This window comes from Palaemon carinicauda, chromosome 18 (assembly GCF_036898095.1).
Source record: "Palaemon carinicauda isolate YSFRI2023 chromosome 18, ASM3689809v2, whole genome shotgun sequence".
Lineage (NCBI taxonomy): Eukaryota > Metazoa > Arthropoda > Malacostraca > Decapoda > Palaemonidae > Palaemon > Palaemon carinicauda.
Window position 1 is genome coordinate 72,145,997 of NC_090742.1, and position 22,815 is coordinate 72,168,811.

Here is a 22,815-nt window from a genome sequence, read left to right on the forward strand (position 1 = left end):
GACAAAGAAACACCCAATGTATTCCTTTCCGAATTATAATACAGATACAATCAATAATAATAAAAATAATGGTACAGGTAATAGTAAAGTAGCAGTAGCAGGAATAACAACAATGTAGGTTATGTGGATTCATGGAGGAATTTTTCTAGATTTACGCTAACTGCATCAAATACCAAATACACAAAATCAAACCTTCTGTAACAGTTGTACTAAGAATAAACATTATGAAATCATTCATAGATTCAGACACTACATTTGTGTCAGCTAGAGTACCTTTACTGGAAGGGTTCCTGCAACATACGATTTCCCGTACACAGATGCCACCTCGCCAAAGTCTGTAAAATCAGCGGCCCATAAACCTTCATGTGACGGTTTCACTTCAAGAGAGACTTCGCCACGTCCTTGAGGATAAAAACCCCTGGAAGAAATTTCAAATCCGCCTCATTACAACTTCTAGTTATACAACAAATGCATGAAATAAATAAGTACAATTACAAGAAATTTGAAAGGGGTCTAAACCACAAGTCTTGGCTATCTGTACATGGTGATATATCTTGTAAATATATTAAAGAATTCCATAACATATATTAAATGACCAAACATAAAAGCCTATCATCATTTTTCTCCTTATGCCTAAATATCACCAATTAAAAGTTTGCTTCTTGGAAATTTTGAAAGTGTGTTCTTGTATTTGATAATGGTAAATATGCAGGAGGCTTAAATTATGAGTTTACCTATGACACTTTTCAGATTAATCTTTGCTTGGAGAACTTCTAGATTCCTCATATAAGAAATGCCATCATTTTACACGTCTTATCATAATCAGTTTCGATTTACATTTTATAAACTTCCTACTGCTACCATCTTTCCCACTGTTATCCTTACATTAAGGGGTCAGTTGTCTGAAGCGCCCTCTCCAATGCCTTCTATCAAAGGCATCCTCTTCCACCAAACCTCTTCTCTCCAGACCATCCTTCACCTTGTCTTCCCATTCAATTTTCTGCCTTCCTCTCAATATTCTACCCCTAAAAGTTTCCTCCCAAGCCCTCCTATCTCCCTCCCCACCATCCACCCTCAACACTTGACCACACCATCTCAGTTATGACACACTTATCACTACTGTAATCTTTACTACACCTGCCATTCTTCTTATTTCATCTTTTTCCAATCTTCGAAGTGATATTCCCATAACCCACCTCAGCATTTTCATCTCTGTTCTCTCAACCTTTGCTTTCTCATTTGGTCTAAGAGCCCAAGCTTCCGATCCATAAATCAGAACTCGTCTTATTATTGAGCTATTGACCTTGAATTTTAGTTTGATTCCCATTTTCTTATCACATACTACTCCTGCTACCTACCTCCACTTCCCCAAGGCTGCTTTTATCCTATTCTCAACTTCAGCCTCACAACCTTCCTCCTGACTTGTAGATCCTAGGTATCTAAATTGTTCCACCTGTTTTTTAACCTACCTCTACTTTCATGCATAGCTATCCTGTTCCTAACTTCCTTACTGCTCACCATAGCTTCAGTTTCATCCACATTTACTCTCAAGCCAACCCTCACCAAAGTCTCTTGCCACCTTACAACCATTCTCAGTAAGTCTCTCTCATTTTCAGCAGTTTTCACCTTATCACCTGCATACATCAGCTCGCAAACTTTTCATTTCTGATCTCAACACTTAACACATCCATGACCACCACAAATAAAAACAACGCATCCATAACCACCACAAAGAAAAATACTGGCCCATGGTGAATCCAACACTTACTTCAAAGTTTTGTTTTCCCAACAGCTGTTATTATTTTTGTCCTTGTTCTTGTGTACATCATCTCTACCATTCTAAACAAATTCTCTGGGAATTCCCTCTTCCTCAGGTAGCAAAACACCACTTCTCTTGGTATTCTTTTATAAGCCTACTCTACATATAAAAAAGAATAAAAGAGCCTCTGGTTTCCCTCTAGCCTCTTTTCATGTCGCCGCCTTACTTTAAAGATGTCATTCACAGTCCCTCTCCCCTTTATGAATCTATACTGCTGTTTCCTAATCTTTACATTCGATTTCAATAATTTATTTAGTACCTTCTCAAAAACTTTAAAACTGTACTCTGTTAGTTAAATGCCCCCGTAATTATCACAATCCATGATAACTTTCTGTTTAAATTTAGATGCCATTAGCCTCTCCTCCCAGTCTTTAGACATTATTTCCGCTTCCCATATTGCTCTTAATAAATACAGTATCCATTCTTCCCCTTTGTAAACTTGCTACTGCTACCAATTCCTTTCAACTTTATCCTTTATAAATATTCTTATATTTTTCCCAAGTCTTTGCAGCTTTACTGCACTAGCATCGATGAACAATTGTATCATCTGTATCCGTTAGTCACACCACATTCAATACATACAGTCATTCTGTTTTTGTTTCCATGATTCTGCAGTCAATATCTCCTGTTCTTTTTATGACATTTTACAACACTCCACCTGTTAAATTATTAAAATAGTCATGACGACATAATACAGCCATATCTTCACACCCACCTGGCTGCACAGGAACTTAGGATAGTTTCCATAACATAAAAAAGACCTCATCAAAACTAAGAAAACAAAGAGAGAGAGAGAGAGAGAGAGAGAGAGAGAGAGAGAGAGAGAGAGAGGAGAATTCAACTAACATCTTCTGGAAGTGAGATAGAGGATTCCAAACTCACACAAATGAGAAAGACAGAATTTAACTAATATTTTATGGAAGTGAGATGAGTGATTCCAAACTCAAATGAGAGAGAGAGAGAGAGAGAGAGAGAGAGAGAGAGAGAATTTAACTAATATTTTATGGAAGTGAAATGAAAGATTCTCAACTCACATGAGAGAGAGAGAGAGAGAGAGAGAGAGAGAGATTTAACTGATATTTTATGGAAGTGAGATGAGAGATTTCATACTCACCGAGAGAGAGAGAGAGAGAGAGAGAGAGAGAGAGAGAGAATTTAACTGATATTCCATGGAAGTGGGATGAGGGATTCCAAACTCAGAGAGAGAGAGAGAGAGAGAGAGAGGAGAGAGAGAGAGAGAGGCATGACAATTCATTAGATATACATAGTAAGATGTCACTCACAAAAGACAGCACTACTTGTAGCTTTAATAAATCACTATACATTACAGATATAAAACTAATCTTAAAAAGACATTTCACTACTTTCATCATCATGTACTAAATAGTACTTTTAATATACTAACGAACATTCAATTTCTATTTAAGCCGGACTTAAATACCTTTTAAAAAGATATGACTATAGATACATAACCATAGCACTGGCTAAATATGCAGTTTCTACTTCCATCACATTTTTACAAATAAAAATCTTAATTTTCACACCCCTATTCATTGTGTCAATTACATTCTAGACACGATTGTTCTATATTATTCAAAATGAAAAATCAGGCAAAGGAAATCCTCTTACCTAGTCTTCAAAAACAACTTGAAGTTCAGTCCAAACCAAGCACTCACTTTTCGGAAGACCTGTAAAATAACCTTAAGTTATTTTGGGATTGCTACAAATAATAGAATTTCTTAATCTTCCTCATAGTTTCAAGCCTTAAGAGGTTATTGCAATTATACATTCAAGTAGCATATCCCTCTAAATACAAAATAATGCAATCAAGTAAATCTAGAATATGACAATCCTTGATTTCAGGATTTTACAGTACAGCAGACAAAAGATTGCATTAACTGAAATTCTTTCAAGAAATAACGAATATAAAGAGTGATTATTATTTTTTCTAGCTATACAAACCCGAGTCCTTTGAAATAGTGTCTATAGTAGAGCTGAAACTATCATTAAATCATTAACAGGGAACATTACTGTAGTTAGTGCCACAAGGGGAAGCCCTGCTCTTGATGGGAACAAGGAAGGGGACTCCAACAACCTCCTAATAACTAATCACAAGGCTGTTGAAGCAGTAAGAGCATAGACCAGTAATGGCTTAAAAGAAAACTGGTACTATGACACTGAAAACCTACTTCGAGAGAGAGAGAGAGAGAGAGAGGAGAGAGAGAGAGGAGAGAGAGGAGAGAGAGAGAGAGAGAATTTTCATAATAAAAAAAAAAAAAGTGTTCAGTTTACTGTGTAATTATATATAAGAGCGTGGGGAAAAGATAATACAGAGGATGATGATTTAATATTGGTATGGGGGAGGTTTATAGATTTTCAAAATTTTTAGTAAAATAAATGGGGCATTCACCTATACACTGGGGGGGGGGTACTAATCATCAGCAATAGATGAGGGAATCCTTTAACTCAATACAGTGTCCAACAAGAGAGAGAAAATAAGGATCACGATCACCCAAAAACCATTCCCTTCAACAATCTAAACCATAGTGTCCAAAATATCCAGAAGACTACTTTAAAAGCACTACAAAAAGCTATATCGGAACACTATGGATTTTGGAGCCTTTCAACAAGCCAAAGGCAACACACAAATTAAGAAAAACACAGTATGGCTTTCTAAGCCACTAGTTATTCCCATTAAACGCTAGATTGTCTCATTACTTTACTAGAGGAATAACTATCTTGAAAGGAAAGAAAATAACAAATTTGTAAGTAATTTGTATTTTTCCTAGAATACAATCCTGGAACTATTTATAGGGGTATACTATCGGCATAGCTGAAAGACGAGCCATGATAATTTTAGGGAGGGATAACTACCCCATCCGCTAGTTAGCGGGTGGGGTAGACTGGCTGCCCTGCTCACTTACACCTTTCAGCTGAGTAACCACACTGCTTTATGGCAGGACGTCTTGGGGGACAGGGTGGCGGGCCAATTACTATAAATAGCTCCAGGTTTGTATACTAGGAAAAATGCAAATTACTTACAAATTTGTTTTTAGGGCTCAAGCCATGTCGTCCTGATGGAAGGTTCCTATAAGTAGCTTGCAAGGGATATTTGAACTACAGTGGTACCTCTACATATGATCTTAATTCGTTCCAGAAACTGCTTCGTATGTTGGAGCAAATATTCCCATAAGAATACACTGTAATTTGTATAAATCATTCCACACACCAAAAACCTATATTAACTCCTTAATAATTTACTACATATAATTACACATAACAATAAACATAACTGCATAAAATGAAAGAAGCATGTAAAAAAGATAATTATAAAGAAATAATAAATAAAAAATGTGTTTTATTGTCACTTTACCACTGCCAACGCAGGTGTAAGGATTTGCTACGCCAGGAGGAGACGGACGATCGGCGAGAAGGTAGACATGGTGTTAACATGTTCTTTAAATAAATTCTCTCTCTCTCTCTCCTTCTTCACTGTTAGTGTTAGAGACGTCTATTAATTTTTTCTGAGAGAGAGAGAGAGAGAGAGAGAGAGAGAGAGAGAGAGAGAGATTAAACAAAAATGTGTTGTGAACATATGATTTTCAACAGCGTCAACGAGTTGAAAGACAATTAAATGTAACTAAAAAAAACAATATCAGCGAATCTGAATTCCTTTATTAACTAAAACAAATATTGATACAAACACACTCGTGTGCGTATGCGCAAACACACACACACGCAGGAGGAGACCCGATCGGCGAGGAGATAGAGATGGTGACTGCGATAACGTACCGTAACTTACACTACGGAAACTTTAATCTAAGCTTATTTATTTTCCTTTTATTTTTATATTTCATATTTTTTACATTTGTTTTCTTTTGATTTTTAATTTTCATCACTTTCAGTGACGAGTTACGGTACGTTATCGCAGTCACCATCTCTACCCCCTCCCCTACCGTCGTCTTGTCTCTTACTGCGTAGCAATTCTTGCACCTGTGTGTGTGTTTGTGCATACGCACCGAGTGTCTTTGTATCAATATTTGTTTTAGTTAATAAAGGAATTCAGATTAGCTGTTATTACTTTCTTAGTTACATTTAATTGTTTTTCAACTCTTTGACGCTGTTAAAAATCATATGTACTGTGAACACATTTTTGTTTAATCTCTCTCTCTCTTGGAAAAAAAATAATAGACTTCTCTAACACTATAACAGCACAGAGAGAGAGAGAGAGAGAGAGAGAGAGAGAGAGAGAGAGAGATTTTATTTAAAGAACATGTTATGCTATGTTTAGAGAGAAACAGTAAAAGAGAGAAGACTTTTTTAAAAGAGCTTGTTAATGCTATCTTGGTTTTCTTTGCTTCACTTTTTTCTTTCTGTTCATCACACTGGCCCTTCTCACAAATGATCGTTGCTAATAATCTCTTTGTCCTTTATCCCTATCAACAAAAGGCGTTCTATCTCTTCCAGGGGATTGCTACGATGTCTTGTATTAATGGTGATCCCCTTCGATGGTTTATCTGCTTTAATGGCTGCCTTCTGCTTGATGATCGTCGAGATCATAGGCCTATTCCGGCCATATTGTTTAGCCATATCATTCACATGCACACTGCTCTCATGTTTTTCTATAATTTCTTGCTTCAATTCTAATGAAAGAATTGCCTTCTTCCTTTTCTCACCACTACCTGTACTGAAACTTAGCTTCTTAGGCACCATGATTATAGGTAAAATCAAAAAGGAAATGTGAGAAAAGGAAGAAAATAAGCACTGTTAATAACAGACCAAACAGAGGACAACCACACGATACACAAAAGAACAGAGAACAGAGCACTCGACGCTCAATAGAGTCCCTCTTACGTGCTGCCATCTACCGACGTAAACAAGATCTACATCGTATGTTGGAGCATTACTTCGGGTGTCGAGACAGATATTTGGTCGAATTTTACTTCGTATGTTGGAAAATTCGTATGTTAGGACAATCGTATGTAGAGGTTCCACTGTACAGTGATATTCCCAGAGAATTTACCTTTAGGTCTCCAGAATTCTAACTCCTGGCGCGAATATCCTTAAAATTTCTCTTAAGGATATCGCATAACCAAGAGACGTATATCTTGATACAACATATAGCAATCTTCACCCCGAATAGCATTTTCGCCTCGAGGGGGAAGAGTGGCAAATTAGAAGGGGAGCAGTTATCAAGGTTACCCTTCCTCCCATACTACTATTGAGTATCTAGATGGCGGTTATTCCTATTTTTGTAGCGAATTTGCACGGTGGTGTTCCCTGTTGATCTAACCTTTTGATCGATTTTGAGCGGATTAATATGTAATCTCCGGCTTCTTTCGCCTCTGGAAATTTGAGTATTGATTCCTTACAGTGTATAATTTTTAGCTCCTGTTCCACAGTGAAATTAGAGTAATTAATTGTGTTAGGAGCTAGGCCTGTCACCAGAGGCGCCATGGGCGCTATCGTTCACTATGCATGTGTTATTTAGTTAGCAGAACGATTCTGGTTGTAATAGCATTAATTAAATTATGAAAGCTATTTAGGCACAATTACACTAGTAAAGATATTTATTTTATGCATAATTTCCTCTTCCTTTTGTCGATCGTATATGTTAAGAGTTTCGGCGATTTAGGTAACCGAAATCTCATCTTACCTAGGCTAGCTAGCCAAGGCAATGTAGTATACTTTCAGACATTATCCCCGTTTACCCTCGGGTATCGTTTTATTAATTCAATGGGAGATAGTACATCTCCTAGAATTATATAACTCAATACTTGTCTCCTGTGGAGATTTAAGGGTAATCCCTCCTTTCTGGTCTTGCCATAGAGTAGTTCACTCCGTCTTGACTAGGCTAGAGTTTTTCTGTCTCCCACCTTTGCCGGCAAGAGCCCGGCTTTGGTTTTCGACAGAATCTCGGAGTATTCAGTCTTTCTGCCAGCGGCAGAGCTACAGGGTGAGTAGTCACTCCCCCGCCGGCTTAGCCGCCGGCATAGGAGGCTAAGCCTCCATAGGCCGCACCTGAAGTGGTAGTACGATGCCGCCACCTTCTCCCCAGCGGTCTAGAAGACTAGTCCTGGGTTGGCAGACCCTAGGCTGAAGAATAGACATTCTTCTGCCGCCTAGGACGGCGCCGACACTGAAACGATGTTTCCCCGGCGTTGAGAGGCGGCGGCAGGATTGCTGCTGTCTCTTAGCACCATTTCGGCAGACCCTAGGCTGAAGAATAGATATTCTTCTGCCACCTAGGATGGTGTCGATATCGAAACAAGAGTTTTTTCCTTGTGTGGGAGCAGCGGCAACCTTGCCGCCTTCTTACACACTTTATACAGGACCCTTTTCCCCGCCCTCTCTGTCCTTTAGCGATGACTTAGATATCGCATTCCTTGTGGCCGTCGTCCTGCAATCTCACCACTTGCCGGCGGGTTGCGGGGCCGGCCGGACTCCTACTTAAGCAGCTGTTTAGCCACTCAGTCTTTCCTTTACGGACATAGGATCAGGGAAGGTTGTGCCGGCTATGGCGTCTGCCGGTGGGAGACCCCGCTGCCGCTGAAGGTTCTTCAGTCCTCCCTTGGACTGCCATCCACAGTCCTGTTGCCGGCAATGCCGGCAATGGTCTTTGTGGCTGGATGGAAGCCTGAATGATGCATTCTCCCCTTCCACATGAACATTCCTTCTGGAGGAAGGCAGTAAGTTTATATACTTACATCCTTATTTAGTGTAATCATACATTGTAATACAGTACGGCAGTCCTTCACTACATGCTTTCTCTCTCTCTATCAGCTAGTACCGCCAGGTACTAACCCAGCTGGCAGCATGTCGGCTGGGCCGGCGCCGTCAGGTACTTTCTCAGTCGGTGGCATGCCAACTGTACCGGTACCACCGGGTATAAACCTGCCGGCCATATGCCGGCCGGACTGTGCCGCCAGGGACTAGCTCTGCCGGCAATATGCCAGCTGAATTACAGTATATGATTATACAGTAGCCAGTATACTTGCAGTAGAGTATATACTGCAGATAGAAAACTATTGTATATATTATACAGTAGTTATTTTCCAACATATCTTGTGTATCCTTGCCCAGTCTCTTGCCGAGACCAATCCTATATTGAAAGAATAGAATTCCTTCAATACTCTGATTAGAAATCAGTCTACAATTAACCCTACAATATTAAATATTTAGAAGGATCAGTGGTAGTACACTTTCTATCCCTAAAGGTTAGAACCCTTACCTTTGAGCTTCCCTGATCAGGAAACTCTATAGTTTTAATATTGGAAGGGAAGGTCACAGCAATTGGCTGGGTGGGATACACAAGTATGTGTCTTTTCTATTTTTAGTCCAGTCGGCTACATGCCGGTTGGACCGTGCCGCCAGGTGCTAGCCATGCCGGCAACACACCGGCTGAACTACAGTATATGATTATACAGTAGCCATTATATTTGCAATATAGTATATACTGCAAACAGAAATCTATAGTTTTATTATACAGTAGTTAATTTCTAATATATCTTGCGTACCCTTGTACAGGCTTTTGCTGAGACCAAACCTATATTGAAAGAATAGAATTCCTTCAATACTCTGATTAGAAATCAGTTAATACTTACCCCACAATGTTAAATATTAGAAGGGTCAGTGGCAGTGTACACTTCTTCTATCCCTACGGGTTAGAACCCTTCTCTTTCAAGTTGCCCTGATAAAGGAAACTCTTTATCTTTAATATTGGGGGGAGGTTACAGCAATTGGCTGGGAGGGATACACAAGTATGTCTTTCCCTATTTCTTTCTAGCTTACTATCCTAAGCTATAATGATTAAAATATGAATAATTGCATATCTGTATATCATGTGAGATAAACAATCGTATACTCATTTTGTTTTCCTTTCTTTACAAATGACATGCGATGCGATCTTCTGCAATCTTAGGAGTAAGTACTTCTACAGTCATACAGCATGCAGGTCTCATGCCCCCTGCACCATTATTACCAAATCCCTGCAATAATGGGACCCCCCCAAGTCTGCAATATCTGCAGGACCTTCGTGACCGAAGGTTTTGATGACCCAAAGTCAACGGAGTCTAGGGATGCGGCACGTAAAAAGCTACGCAAATGGGTAAGAGGGTTCCAGAAGAACTCTACGGGACCATACCTACCTAACGATAGGATGCGTAGTTTACTGTTCCCGAAAGCGGGTAGTGAAATGGTTGTGTCCCAAGCACACCTCGCACCTCCCTGCGTCCAGATTGCTATCGAGACGGATGGCAGGGAAGCACCTCTGGGAGAAGATGACGATGTCGTGTCGGAATTTCTTCCGTCTGTGCCGGCCCAGGAGCCGTTACCCTCGACATCTTCACCTTCTACCCCTCCATTGGACAACACGAGCCAGGCGCTGGCCCATCTTATGGATTTAATGGAGAACATTCGCAAACAAGGCGAAGCAAGGGAAGCGAAATTCAAGAGAGAGCTCAGTGAAGCTCCACTTATCGCCTCCCGAGGATCATTCAAGCGACCCAGAGACCAAGACCTCCCGACCTGCTCCAAAACCAATCCCTGGAGGTATTGCGGATCTTATGCCGATTTTGAACGGCAAACTCTACATCTCGGAGAAGATGGGAGCTGTCCCCTTAGATGACATCCAGTTTTGGCCAAGCTTTAACGCTTTCCCTGATTGCTTCATTTGACTGAAGCATGAACCAATATCAAAAGAGGAGACAGAACCGGAGGAAGTCATGGTTTTAGACCACGATAAGGCACAGGCTCTATTGTCAAGTAGCCTGAGAAAGGCGGGTTATTCGGTATCGAAAGTATTCGCCTTGAGCAAGAATCCCCCTACCTTTCTTGGCATTCGCCTTTATGTGGAAGGCATTTAAATCTGTTGCCAAGGCAGTGGAGGCAGGCAAACCATGCCCTTCACTTGAGGAGTGCAGGCCTCTGTCACTAGCCTTACCCATGCAGGAGAAGGAATGGAAGGAAGTCCACCTAACCTTCTCAGTAAGGAAACTGGACGCGGACATCGCTGGACGACAGTTTAGCGAGAATCTCCCTAAACTTTCGGAGTTTCTCTTGTGCAAGGAACAAGAGACAAAGGAGAGACTTGCGACCTCTTTATCCCTACAAAACTGCATAGAGATGTGTGCAGGCCAACGAAGTACTCCAGACATGATCATGGTCATGGCCACCTTAGTAAAAGACCTATATGCTTTTATGAAGGCTAGGAGACCCTGTAGAGAGTTCGTGTTCGCTGCTGCAACAGTGAAGCATGAACTCAGGAAGCTGATATCTTCCAACATCTGGGGTAAAGACCTCTTTCCAAACGATGTAGTCAAAGAGGTAGTCGAGAAAGCCCTCACGGAGAATAGGAACCTTCTCCAGAAGTGGGGCATCTCTTCAAAGAGGAAGTCTTTCCCGGATGTGGGTCCCCAACCTATAAGGAAGACGAAAAAGTCTATACTTTTCCTTCAGCCTACTCAACAACATCCCACAGTTTCTATGACCGCGGTGCCCCAGGTAGGCGGTCGAGGAGGTAAACCCTCCGATCAATCGAAGCAAGGAGACGCTTCCGGTAGGAGGGAGGCTCCAACAATTTCAGGATCGTTGGACCTTCGATCCTTGGGCCCAAGGCCTAATCAAGATTGGACTCGGATGGAAACTAGACATGTCTCCACCATCATTTCCTCAACTCTTCCAAGACTTCATCCCCGTATTAGAAGAGTATACCCTATAGCTCTTGAGCGTACAGGTTATAAGGAAAGCAAAGTCCATGAAATTCTAGGGAAGGCTGTTTTGTGTTCCCAAGAAGGACTCAAGAAAACTCAGTGTCATTCTGGACTTGTTGCCACTCAACAAGTTCATAGGAAACAGCAAGTTCAGGATGTTAATCCTTCTACACATAAGGACCCTATTGAAAAAAGGGGCATTCACAGTCTCGATAGACCTGACAAATGCCTATTGGCATCTTCTAGTCAGTCGCCCCCTCTCCTCCTACCTAGGATTCAAGTTTCAGAAGATAAAGTATGTTCTAAGAGCCATACTCTTCGGACTAAACATAGTCCCAAGTATCTTCACAGAATTGGCAGACGCTGTTGTGCAACAACCATGCCTAGAAACTGTTCAGGTAACAAAGTACCTGGACGACTGGCTGGTGCGGGCAGCACCCGAAGCAGCTGGTCTGCAAGCATCCAAGGAAGTAACCCAGTTCCTGGAACTTCTGGGATGCAAAATCAACTTCAAGAAGTCTCGACTCTCTCCAGCTCAAAGGTTTCAATGACTGAAAGTCCATTGGAACATAAGGTCACATTGTCACTTTCTCTTAGGGAAGAAGAAGATCGCAGGGTCGGTCAAGAGACTAGTGTAATCCGACAGGATTTCAAGACGCTAACAGGAAAGAGTACTGAACTCTCTCCAGTTTGCAGCAGTGACAGACCCAGTGCTAAGAGCACAGCTGAAAGATGCGTCAGGAGTCTGGAGAAGATACGCATCAAGCGCTCGAAGAGATCTAAAATGACCAATATCGGCCTTACTTTGATCACTTCTCAACCCATGGTAGAAGGCCAAGAGCCTAATGAGGACCGTGCCCTTGCAACCACCTCTACTATCGATGATCATCCACACGGATGCCTCGACTGAAGAGTGGGGATTTCACTCCCATCAAAAGAAAGTCCAAGGGACTTGGTCATCTCTGTTCAAGGCCCTTCTCATCAACATTTTGAAAGCCATGGCAGTCCTTTTGACATTGGAAAAACTTTCCCCACGCAGATCAGCCCTCATCAGGCTGATCTTGGACAGCGAAGTGATAGTGAGATGTCTGAGCCGACAAGGCTCGAGATCGTCCCAGATAATCTACGCGATATTAGCCATCCCTTGCCTAAAGAAACAGCACCTATCAGCAGTTCACTTACAAATGATCCGCAATGTGACAGCGGAGGCTCTAATCAGGCTCAAGCCGATAGAGTCAGAATGGTCCACAGACGCAGACTCATTCTCTTCCATCTTGGAACAAATCACGGAACTGCAGAACGACCTCTTCGTGACGAGCGTCATCAAGAAACTACCTCGATATGTAGCCACATACGAGGACCATCTAGAGGAGATACTCAATAGTAGTATAGGAGGAAGGGTAACCTTGATAACGGCTCCCCTTCTAATTTGCCACTCTTCCCTCTCAAGGCGAAAACGCTACTCGGGGTGAAGATTGCTATGTGTCGTATCAATATATACGTCCCCTGATTATGCAATATCCTTAAGAGAAATTTTAAGGATATTCGTGCCAGGAGTTAAAATTCTCTCGACCTAAAGGGAAATTCTCTGGGAATATCACTGTAGTTCAAATATCCCTTGGAAGCTACTTATAGGAACCTTCCATTAGGACGACATGGCTATCTCAACCAAAAATAGATTTTTCGCTTCGCTCAAAATCCGTTATTTGTTCCGGCGTAAATACAAACCATCCACTATTTATAGGGGTGACTTACTCTTAGGAGGGAGGAAGTCCTCACTAACTGGCCTTGGTTATGACCCGGGGTCCTCTCTATTTCGATCAAGTGCCGATATGAGGTAATGCACTGATAACGGCCTGTAAAAGCTTGCGTGTGAGTGGAACTAACAGTATGGCTTGTCTTTAACATAGGAACTCGAGTACAAAACCTATTGTTATTAAGACTTGCCCAATACCCTCCCTCAAAAAGGTATTGGGGACGTAACAAAGTATTATTCTATACTTAGGAGGCACAAGGGAAATGAGTCTTACCTGCAGCGAGGTGAGGTCAGCTATGCTGAGGCTTGCGGAGCTGTTTTCTCCAGGGGAGGAGGTGAAAGGAAGAAAGGAGCCAGTCATTCTTACTCATTCACCCCAGACTAATCTGGGTAACCTCAGCCCTTAACCCTCTGCTACTTGTCCATCCAGGAGCCCGAGGTGTTTAGACCATTTGTTGTGCGAGCACCACAGGACCAATGGAAAAGGTTCCTGTGGGTTACGTCTTTGCAGGTAGTGGGCCGTGAAGGTCGATTGGCGCTTCCACATGCCCACTAACAGTATCTGCGCCACTAAGTAGTTTCTTGAACACCAGGGATGTAGCAACGCCACTGACGTTACGAGCTCTGGGTGTTTGGATGGAGGAGGGTCTAGATTGAGAGCAACCCCAATAGCCTTCCGATCCCAGAGGGGAAGGAAATCCTTGTGATCCTCCTCTTGACCTTCCCCGTGCTGGTCAACAGTGCTGACACACAGGGGCGAGCTGGCGTCGTTCTTTTAAGGTAACACCACAGACTCCTCACTGGGTAAAAACCCCAGTTGATGGATCTTCGGCTACTGAACGAAGACTCTTCGTCCGAAATGGGCTGCACCTAGGGTACAGCACACTCGCATTTTTGAGTCTTGGCAATCAACTCGGGGATGCCACTGAGGATTACTTCTCCCCGTCTTCTAGAGTAGGAGATATCTGAAGATGGATCATACAACATACTAACTCTCTTGGTCAAAGCCCAAGTGGGTAGAAAGGGTTGTCTTCCATGTAAGGAAGTGATCTGCTGCCTGGCATAAAGGTTCGTAGAGAGGGGCCTTCAGGGACTTAAGGACTCAAACCGCATTCCCAGGAGAAGGTTGAGATCTGACGGGGGACAAGTTATCTCAAACTTGTATAAGTAAAGGCATCGATGGGAGAGAATCCCCTTCCACGACATCAGTCACAAAGGACCGAACACACATCCCGCAACTCGTCGCGAGAGGCCTCTCTGAAAGAGGTGGTGTAGGACCATCCCAGGTATGAAGTCGATGCAAAGCTACGGCTTAGGAAGGTGTTAGCATGTGGCTGCTTGGAAGATCGGGTCGTCATGAAGGAAGATCCCTCAGAACTCCATCGGGAGTTGCAGAAGGTCCAGGAACCATTCTGTGGGATGCCATAGCAAAGCTATTGGAATCATTGATAAGATCTTGCTTATCCTGACTTGGTTGAGGACTTTCTGACCAGACCAAATGGGGGAAAAAAGCACACCTCTAGGCCGCCCCACCGATCTTGGAATATATCTTGTTTGAGGGCCTGGTGTTCCGAGAGTGGGGAACGGTCGAGCGGGAGACTGAAGTTCAGGGCCGTTGCAAGCATAACCACAGTCGGGGACCTCACAAAGTTAAGACTTTGTTGGATACAAGATGATTCAAAGACACTAGGAACCCAGTATCTGAGTAGTCCTGTTCAGATTATCTGCAAGCACATTCCTGTACCAGGAATGGCGCGAGCAGATGGGAGCAACTAGTTATCCTCTGTCCATCTGAGGCTTCGTACTACTAGATGGTTCTTCAAGAGAAGTGAATGCTGGTACCTTTCTGAATCGGTCCAACGGTCGAGGATGGAATGGTGCGGCATATGCCGGCCTCTGTTCCGACGCATTAAAGAGAGCATCAGATCCAGAGGAAAGACGAGAAGATAGGCCTCTTTGCAGAAGCTCTCGTCTGCCATCCACCATACAGCGGTGGGGGGGGGGATTGTATGGCAATAAACACATCTCGAGGTGATTTCAAAGTGTAACTATTTGCACGTTCTTGCAATGAAGGGGAACAGCCTGTCCTCCCTCCAACTGTCACCAATCTAGTGTGGTTGGCCGAATAAGACCGATACCAGACGGTAAACCAGTTAATCAGTACAGCTTATGTTATAAGGGCAAATCTCAATAGAGATTGCTTTCCGGAAAGGAGACTGTATGGTAATTACCGAACGCTTCCAACCAACCCCAAGAGGGGATTGAAATGTATCTTCAATCTATTGTTGGATGGGTAATAAGCATAAGTCTACTACGGAGTAGTAACACCGAACTGTGAGTATGACAAGCATACATGCGTAGCTCGACTTAAAAATCGTGTCCGGAACTCAGTTGGAGAGCGTTGAAAACGTTTGTAAAGGAGGTTTCTCTTTCTTAGGACAAAAATGTTCGTACTTCTCTGTCTCCGATCGGTAAACTAGAATTTATATTAAATGTTCCCTACTACGAAACAGATATGCTTATGAGAAGTTTCCAGCCAAAGCCTTTATAGGAGACTAAGACTTCCGATCGGGGAAAAGGAAAAAATGCCTATAAGAAGACAGAACGTAAATGACGTATGTCTGGTTACAGGAAAGTAGCCAAGTAATGTACTGAATAACCTGGTTTCAGTAAGGGATATAACTATACAACTTATTGCAAGATGTATATAGCCCTTATTGGCAGAAAGATCGCTTGCACACATATGTACTTGCCCATCTGCGCTAGCGCATGCGTAATCTCTGCCTTCAGGAAACGTTGCAACGAATCCGGTTCATGGAGTAATGTATTTGCGACGAATCACAACATTATTGCCAAAGGAATTTTTGATCGTTGACAAGCTGTAATAATTTTTTGAATGAGAGCGTACATGTTCTCAAACAAAATATACAGCTATAAAAGTGATCAATTTTCTTTTGGTTTGCCCATCCTCTTTATGGGAGGAGCTAGCCAGCGTTCATGCACAAACAAGGATGTCTGGTTTCTGCATGGGCGTGGTTTGTAACGTTCTTAAACGTAATGAAAACCTTCCCACGATGTTGATCTCGTTCTAAAACGTAAGCTAACGATGCTCCTTCGGGACTAATTGTTTGAGAAAATAACCCTTTAAGGGTAAAATAGAAAGTCTCAGAAGTCTATTGTGTAAAACAGTAAGTCGTTGTACCCAAGGTACAATGACGGGAGCTACTGACTCAATCCAACGGTACAACCCGAGTCTATGACAATAAACTGCCGGTTTTGTGTTGAATAGAGCGCATGCTTTGGGAAGGCTTACGGCCTTCATGAAGTTTTAACTACACCCGTTGAAGTTCTGTAAAACTTCTCAGGAACGATTCTCCCAAAAAGGGTGAAGTCTCCTATGTGGGGGTTTGTTGTTAGAAACCAAAAATAAATTATAGAGGTAAGAGTTGCAAAAAGAAATGGAAAGCAAAACTGTTTTCTTATAAGGATTACAGTTAACGTTAAATTAATTAATTAAATCAGAAAGGATTGATATTTGTGTTTGACTGTGGGGAATAGCCGTTCGGTCGTTAGCTCGACTCGAAGCTTTACCTATTTTTCTTAATGAATTAAAAGTAAATAACTTGATGCTACTTAGCATAGTAACTATTAGAGTTAATGATAAGTAAAATGAATAATAAAATTAAACTTATGTATTAAATGACAAATTAGTAATTACCTAATAGGCCTTAAGTTCGCGCGTGCGTAATATTTACCGGTCAAAGGTAAGAAGTAAATTGCCTCCGAGGTTACCACAGCCACGGCCAACAGTTCCAATAAAAAGTACTTAGTGGAAAGGCCGGCATCTTCATAGGATATTAACTCCGAACAAAACTAAACGTTCATCACCCAAGACTACGACAATTTTGGAACACCTCAACGTCTACCTTGTGATAAGTGATCTGCATTATTCTGTACCTTAGGACATGTCTAGGGAAAAGGGTAATGTAGGGCAATATCACAAAGTATTACTATGGATCTACTATTTGATGTACAGTGAACCCTCGCTACTTCGCGGTTCGACCATCGCGGATTCACCACTTCGCGGATTTTTTCCATAACCCATATATATACAGTAACATATATACAGTGGAACCTCTACACACGATCGTATCTACATCCGAATTTTCCAACATCCGAAGTAAAATTCGAGCAAATTTTTGACTCTACACCCGAATTTTATTTCGACACACGAAGTAGCAATTTTCGTCGTACCGGTTGTATCCGAATTTTTCGACACGCGAAGTACAATTCGAACACGGTCCGACTCTACACCCGAATGTTTTTTTCGACACCCGAAGTAAACAATACTCGTACGCGTAGTCGGTGCTCATAGCGCCTGAAGTGTTTTTTATTTCCGCCGATAGAAGGCAGCACATCGACCTCGGAGGGACGCTCAATTAGCGCGGCTTGGGTCAGTCCTCTGTTCTCGCCGGCTTCGTGTGGTTGTGCTCTTTGCATTGTGATATTAACTGTGAATTAATCGTGATTTTTTACGTGCATCCATTAACGATAATTTACGTAAATCATGGGTCCAAAAAGGCTTAGTTTTGCCAGTGGTAGTGGTAGTGGTAGTGGTGAGAAAAGGAAGAAGGAAATGCTTTCTATAGAAATTAAGCAAGAAATTATTGAAAAACATGAGCGTGGCATCCGCGTGAGTGAACTTGCTAAACAGTATGGCCGTAATATGTCGACGATCTCGACAATCCTTAAACAGAAGGAAGCTATTAAAGCAGTGAAACCTTCTAAGGGGATCACTATAATTTCCAAACGCCGTACCCCTATCATAGAAGAGATGGAACGACTTCTACTAGTGTGGATTAAGGATAGAGAGATCGTTGGCGACACCATCACCGAAACAGTCATCTGCGAGAAGGCGCACGCCATCTTTACGGACTTGAAGGAGGAGAGCTCTGTGGGTGATGCTGGGGAGAGTTCAACCGAGCCTTCCTTAGATGATTTCAAGGCATCTCGTGGCTGGTTCGAGAAATTTAAGAAACGGTCCGGGATTCATTCAGTTGTTCGCCACGGAGAGGCTGCTAGTGCGGACACAAAGGCTGCAACTGACTTTGTTAAGAAATTCGAAAATATCGTAAAGGAAGAAGGCTACGTAGAGCAGCAGGTGTTCAATTGTGATGAAACCGGGCTGTTTTGGAAGAAGATGCCGAGTCGAACCTACATCACTGCTGAAGAGAAGAAATTGCCTGGGCATAAGCCAATGAAGGATCGGTTGACTCTTGCTCTATGTGCCAACGCTAGCGGGGACTTTAAAGTTAAGCCCTTGCTTGTTTACCATTCAGAGAACCCTAGGGCCTTTAAAGCACACAACGTCGATAAGGATCAGCTTCATGTTTTCTGGCGATCCAACTCGAAGGCCTGGGTCACTAGGCAATTCTTTGTGCAATGGGTAAACCAAGTTTTCGGTCCTTCTGTGAAGAAGTATCTTCATGAGCAGAAATTGCCTTTAAAGTGCCTGCTATGCCTTGACAATGCACCCGCTCACCCCCCCGGACTTGAAGATGATATCTTCGATGAATTCAAGTTCATAAAGGTGCTGTATCTTCCACCAAATACCACCTCTATCCTCCAGCCCATGGACCAGCAAGTCATCTCTAATTTTAAGAAGCTGTAAACCAAGCACTTATTCAAGCAGTGCTTTAATGTCACGCAAAGCACCAACTTAACTTTGCGTGAATTTTGGAGGGGCCACTTCAATATCGTGCACTGCTTAAAGATCATTGATCAGGCTTGGGTGGGATTAACTCGACGGACCCTCAATTCTGCATGGAAGAAGCTGTGGCCTGATGCAGTTTCTCCCCGAGATTTCGAGGGTTTTAACCCCGAACCTGATCCCGTGGTCGGTGCAGCGGAAGCCGTAGAGGAAATCGTCTCCCTTGGCAAGTCCATGGGTCTGGAGGTCGACGCAGATGACGTTACGGAACTCGTCGCCGAACATCACGACGAACTGACGACGGATGAGCTCAAGGAACTCCATGCTATGTCGGAGCACATGAGTGATGACGAGGAAGAGAGCGAGGAGGTAGAACATGTGTTAGGTTCAGCGCAAATAAAAGAGGTGTTAGGAAAATATCAAGACGTGGTCGACTTCATCGACAAATACCATCCAAAGAAATTGCAGGTTTGTCGTGTAGTTTCTCAATTCGATGATGTTTGCCTAACGCACTTTCGAAACATTCTGAAAAGCCGTACGAAGCAATTATCTATCGATGCTTTCTTTAAAAAAACTGCGAAGCGAACTCGCGATGAAGAGGATGTAAGTGAACCGAAGAAAACGGCAAAGAGTGAAGAGGAAGAAAGTGAAACACAGAAAACGGAAAAGAGTGAAGCAAAAGAAATTCAGTCAATTATAAATGTAAGTGATAGTTATTAAAATTACGTAATCATCAAAAAGAAAAAAAGAAAATGTAAAAAAAAATATAAAATATAAAAATAAAAAAAAATAAGCTAAGTTATGTTAAAGTTCACTTAGTGTAAGTTAGAATAAGTTACGGTAGTGTTACGTTTATCGTAGTTAACCTCTCTACCTCCTCGCCGTCCGTCCGTCTCCTCTCTCCTCTCTGCGTAGCGAAGACGAACAACACCTGCGCTGGAGTTTCTAAGGTAAAGTGACGCTAAAAACCCGTTTCTTATTTATCATTTTTTGCTAATTCTTCTTATTTACATGTCTATTCTTCTTATTTACATGTCTATTATCTAATTTAGTGTTCATTATTCTCATGGGAAAATTATGTGTAGTAGTTTATTAAGAAGTTATCATAGGTTTTTGGGCTCAACCACGGATTAATCCTATTTCAATGTATTCTTATGGGAAAATTCGTTTCGACATCCGATCAATTTCTACATCCGAAGTTGGTTCTGGAACGGATTAAATTCGTATGTAGAGGTTCCACTGTATATATATATATATGTATGCATGTATTTATGTATATATGTAGGTATGTATATGTGTATACATATAAAAATATATATATAAGGGATTTTGACGTAGGAAAAATCTATTTCTGGGCGAGGGACCTGTGCCGCCCAGTGAATAAGCTCCATTTAAGCACTTATTCTTAGGTAATTTACTGCTAAATATACCAGAGAAAAAATGTAAAGGAGTGCTAGGTTAACTAGCTCGCTCACCTATTGGTGTCGGTATAAAATTGGGCGTATATTCCAGAGGTCCCGCACTATTTAGATTAATCCACGACAGAGAACCCCAATAGAGGAGAGCCGTTCAACCTCACTCGGTACTACTACAATGCATCCGCTCAGAACCCAACTCCTTAGCACCCAAAGTTTGGGGACTCCAAGGGAGAGGAGCTGGGAGGGTTCACTGGGCGGCACAGGTCCCTCGCCCAGAAATAGATTTTTCCTACGTCAAAATCCCTTTTCTGGGCTCGAACCTGTGCCGCCCAGTGAATCTATACAAGAGAAAAATGTCACCAAACTTGCAAAATAAAGGAAAAAACATAAGCGTAAGAGAAATACAGGATGCTTTAATCAGAGATGAGTACCAAAAAACAATTATAAGGGTATCTTAAATATGAACATAAATCCAATAAGGTAGGTATAATAATGCCGTGAGTGATAATATATACAGATACTCAGGAGCATAAAATTTACAAATATAATAACAGTATTCAGGTGCGAGACCAACGAATACAATAGGGTATAAATGAGGCAGGTAAGAGGGAGAGATAAAGAGTCAAGGCATTAACCTGTGAGTTACTCGGGAGTAACTACGCTCCCTGCGGCTACTGTAGAAAATTTTAGGGCTTCCAAATGTTTAAGGTAGTGTTTCTTGAACACTGACGGTGATTTCCACCCTGTATACCTGGAAAGGTCTGTAAAATTCATGTGGTGAAAGAAGTTCACCGAGGTGGCAACCGCCCTGATATCATGTGCAAGAGGAAAAGAGTCAGGGTTAGCTTGTTTAATAAAATACAAAATTTGTTGCCTGATCCCTTTAATAGTAATGGTACCGCCTTGTTCTCTAACGAATAGAGGCCCCGAGGAGTTAGAGGAGGTCCGGGATAGATAAGACCTAAGAGTAGTGACAGGGCACAGCGACGGATCTTGCGTGAGGGGAACAATTTTCCAGGAGGTCCATCTGTTTTGAGGGTCTTCATTCTTAGCCAAAAAGAATTTGTTAGGAGAAAGAAGGACCTCTCCTGAAGGCAGAAAGTCAATATGACCCGGGTCTCTCGACAAGGCTGCCAATTCAGAAATTCTTGCCCCGGAAGCCAAGCTCACTAGGAAAAGTGTTTTCCTGAGAAGGGGCATGTAATCACAAGAACTGTTAATGGTATCAGAAGCCAATTTGAGTACGTCATTAAGGAACCAGGTCACCGGGGTAGGACGAGTAACCGGTTTCAGTCTGGCACAAGCTTTCGGAATTGAAGCTAACAAAGAGTCGGTTAAGTCTATGTTAAAACCCACTAGGAAGATCTTTTTCAGAGCCGATTTAATAGTGGTGATAGTATTGGCTGCCAGACCTGATTCTAATAAAGATCTAAAGAAAGTGACTGTAAGGTTCAAGTTCATACAGTTCACGTCTGAGTCTATTAAAAATTTTGCCAACTTTTTAACTGCAGAGTCATACTGACGGATGGTGGAATCCCGTTTATCTGATTCTAGGAACAAGGTGTTTTGAGGATCAATATTGGCACCATGCATAGCCGCAAACTTCATAAAGTCCATAAAGTTAGGGCGCTCTGAATGTTTGAGAAAGCGTACACAACGCGTGTTTGTACTATCTGAGACAGAACCGGATTGGGTATCGGGTGAGGGTATAGTCTCAACTCCCGCAGGAGAGGATACCAGTTGCTCTTGGGCCAGTTGGGTGCGACCAAGGCTACTTGTCCCTTGAAGGATCTCAGTTTGTCTAGAACTTTCAGCAAAAGATTCACCGGGGGAAAGAGATAAATCTTTTCCCAGTTGTCCCAATTCTGTGACATGGCGTCTGTGGCGTAAGCCTGAGGGTCTAGATTGGGAGCCACATATACTCTCAATTTGTGGTTGGATTCCGTGGCGAAGAGGTCCACTTGGAGACCGGGAACCTGAGAGAGAATCCACCGAAATGACTTTAGATCGAGTGACCATTCCGATTCTAGAGGGGAGGTCCGGGACAAGGCGTCTGCCACTACATTCCGGACTCCCGCCAGGTGGACAGCTGAAAGATGCCAACGGTTCGAGGCTGCTAGGGAGAATATGGCTACTAGAACATGGTTCAGAGGCCCTGACTTTGACCCGCCTCTGTTGAGGCAGCGGACCACCACTTCGCTGTCGAGGACCAGACGAAGGTGTTGTTTCTTGGGAAGAGCGAGACGTTTCAGGGTTAGAAGAACTGCCATGGCCTCTAGCACATTGATGTGAAAATGGCGGAACAAGGGAGTCCAAAGACCTTGAACTTTCTTGAGCTGAGAATAGCCGCCCCAACCTGATAGGGATGCGTCTGTGTGAATGATTAATTCCGGGGGCGGAAA

The 22,815-nt window shown here is 42.4% G+C and overlaps 1 protein-coding gene across 1 annotated transcript in view; it reads right to left on the reverse strand.

Annotated features, from left to right (window-relative positions):
* Positions 1-22,815, reverse strand: part of Rtca (RNA 3'-terminal phosphate cyclase) — an 89,128-nt gene that overhangs the window by 17,050 nt on the left and 49,263 nt on the right. The window contains exons 5-6 of the mRNA XM_068392520.1: positions 3,449-3,507; positions 274-418 (exon numbers count right to left, since the gene is read on the reverse strand). Of these exons, the coding sequence (XP_068248621.1) occupies positions 274-418; positions 3,449-3,507 (204 nt within the window). The remainder of the gene's footprint in view (positions 1-273; positions 419-3,448; positions 3,508-22,815) is intronic.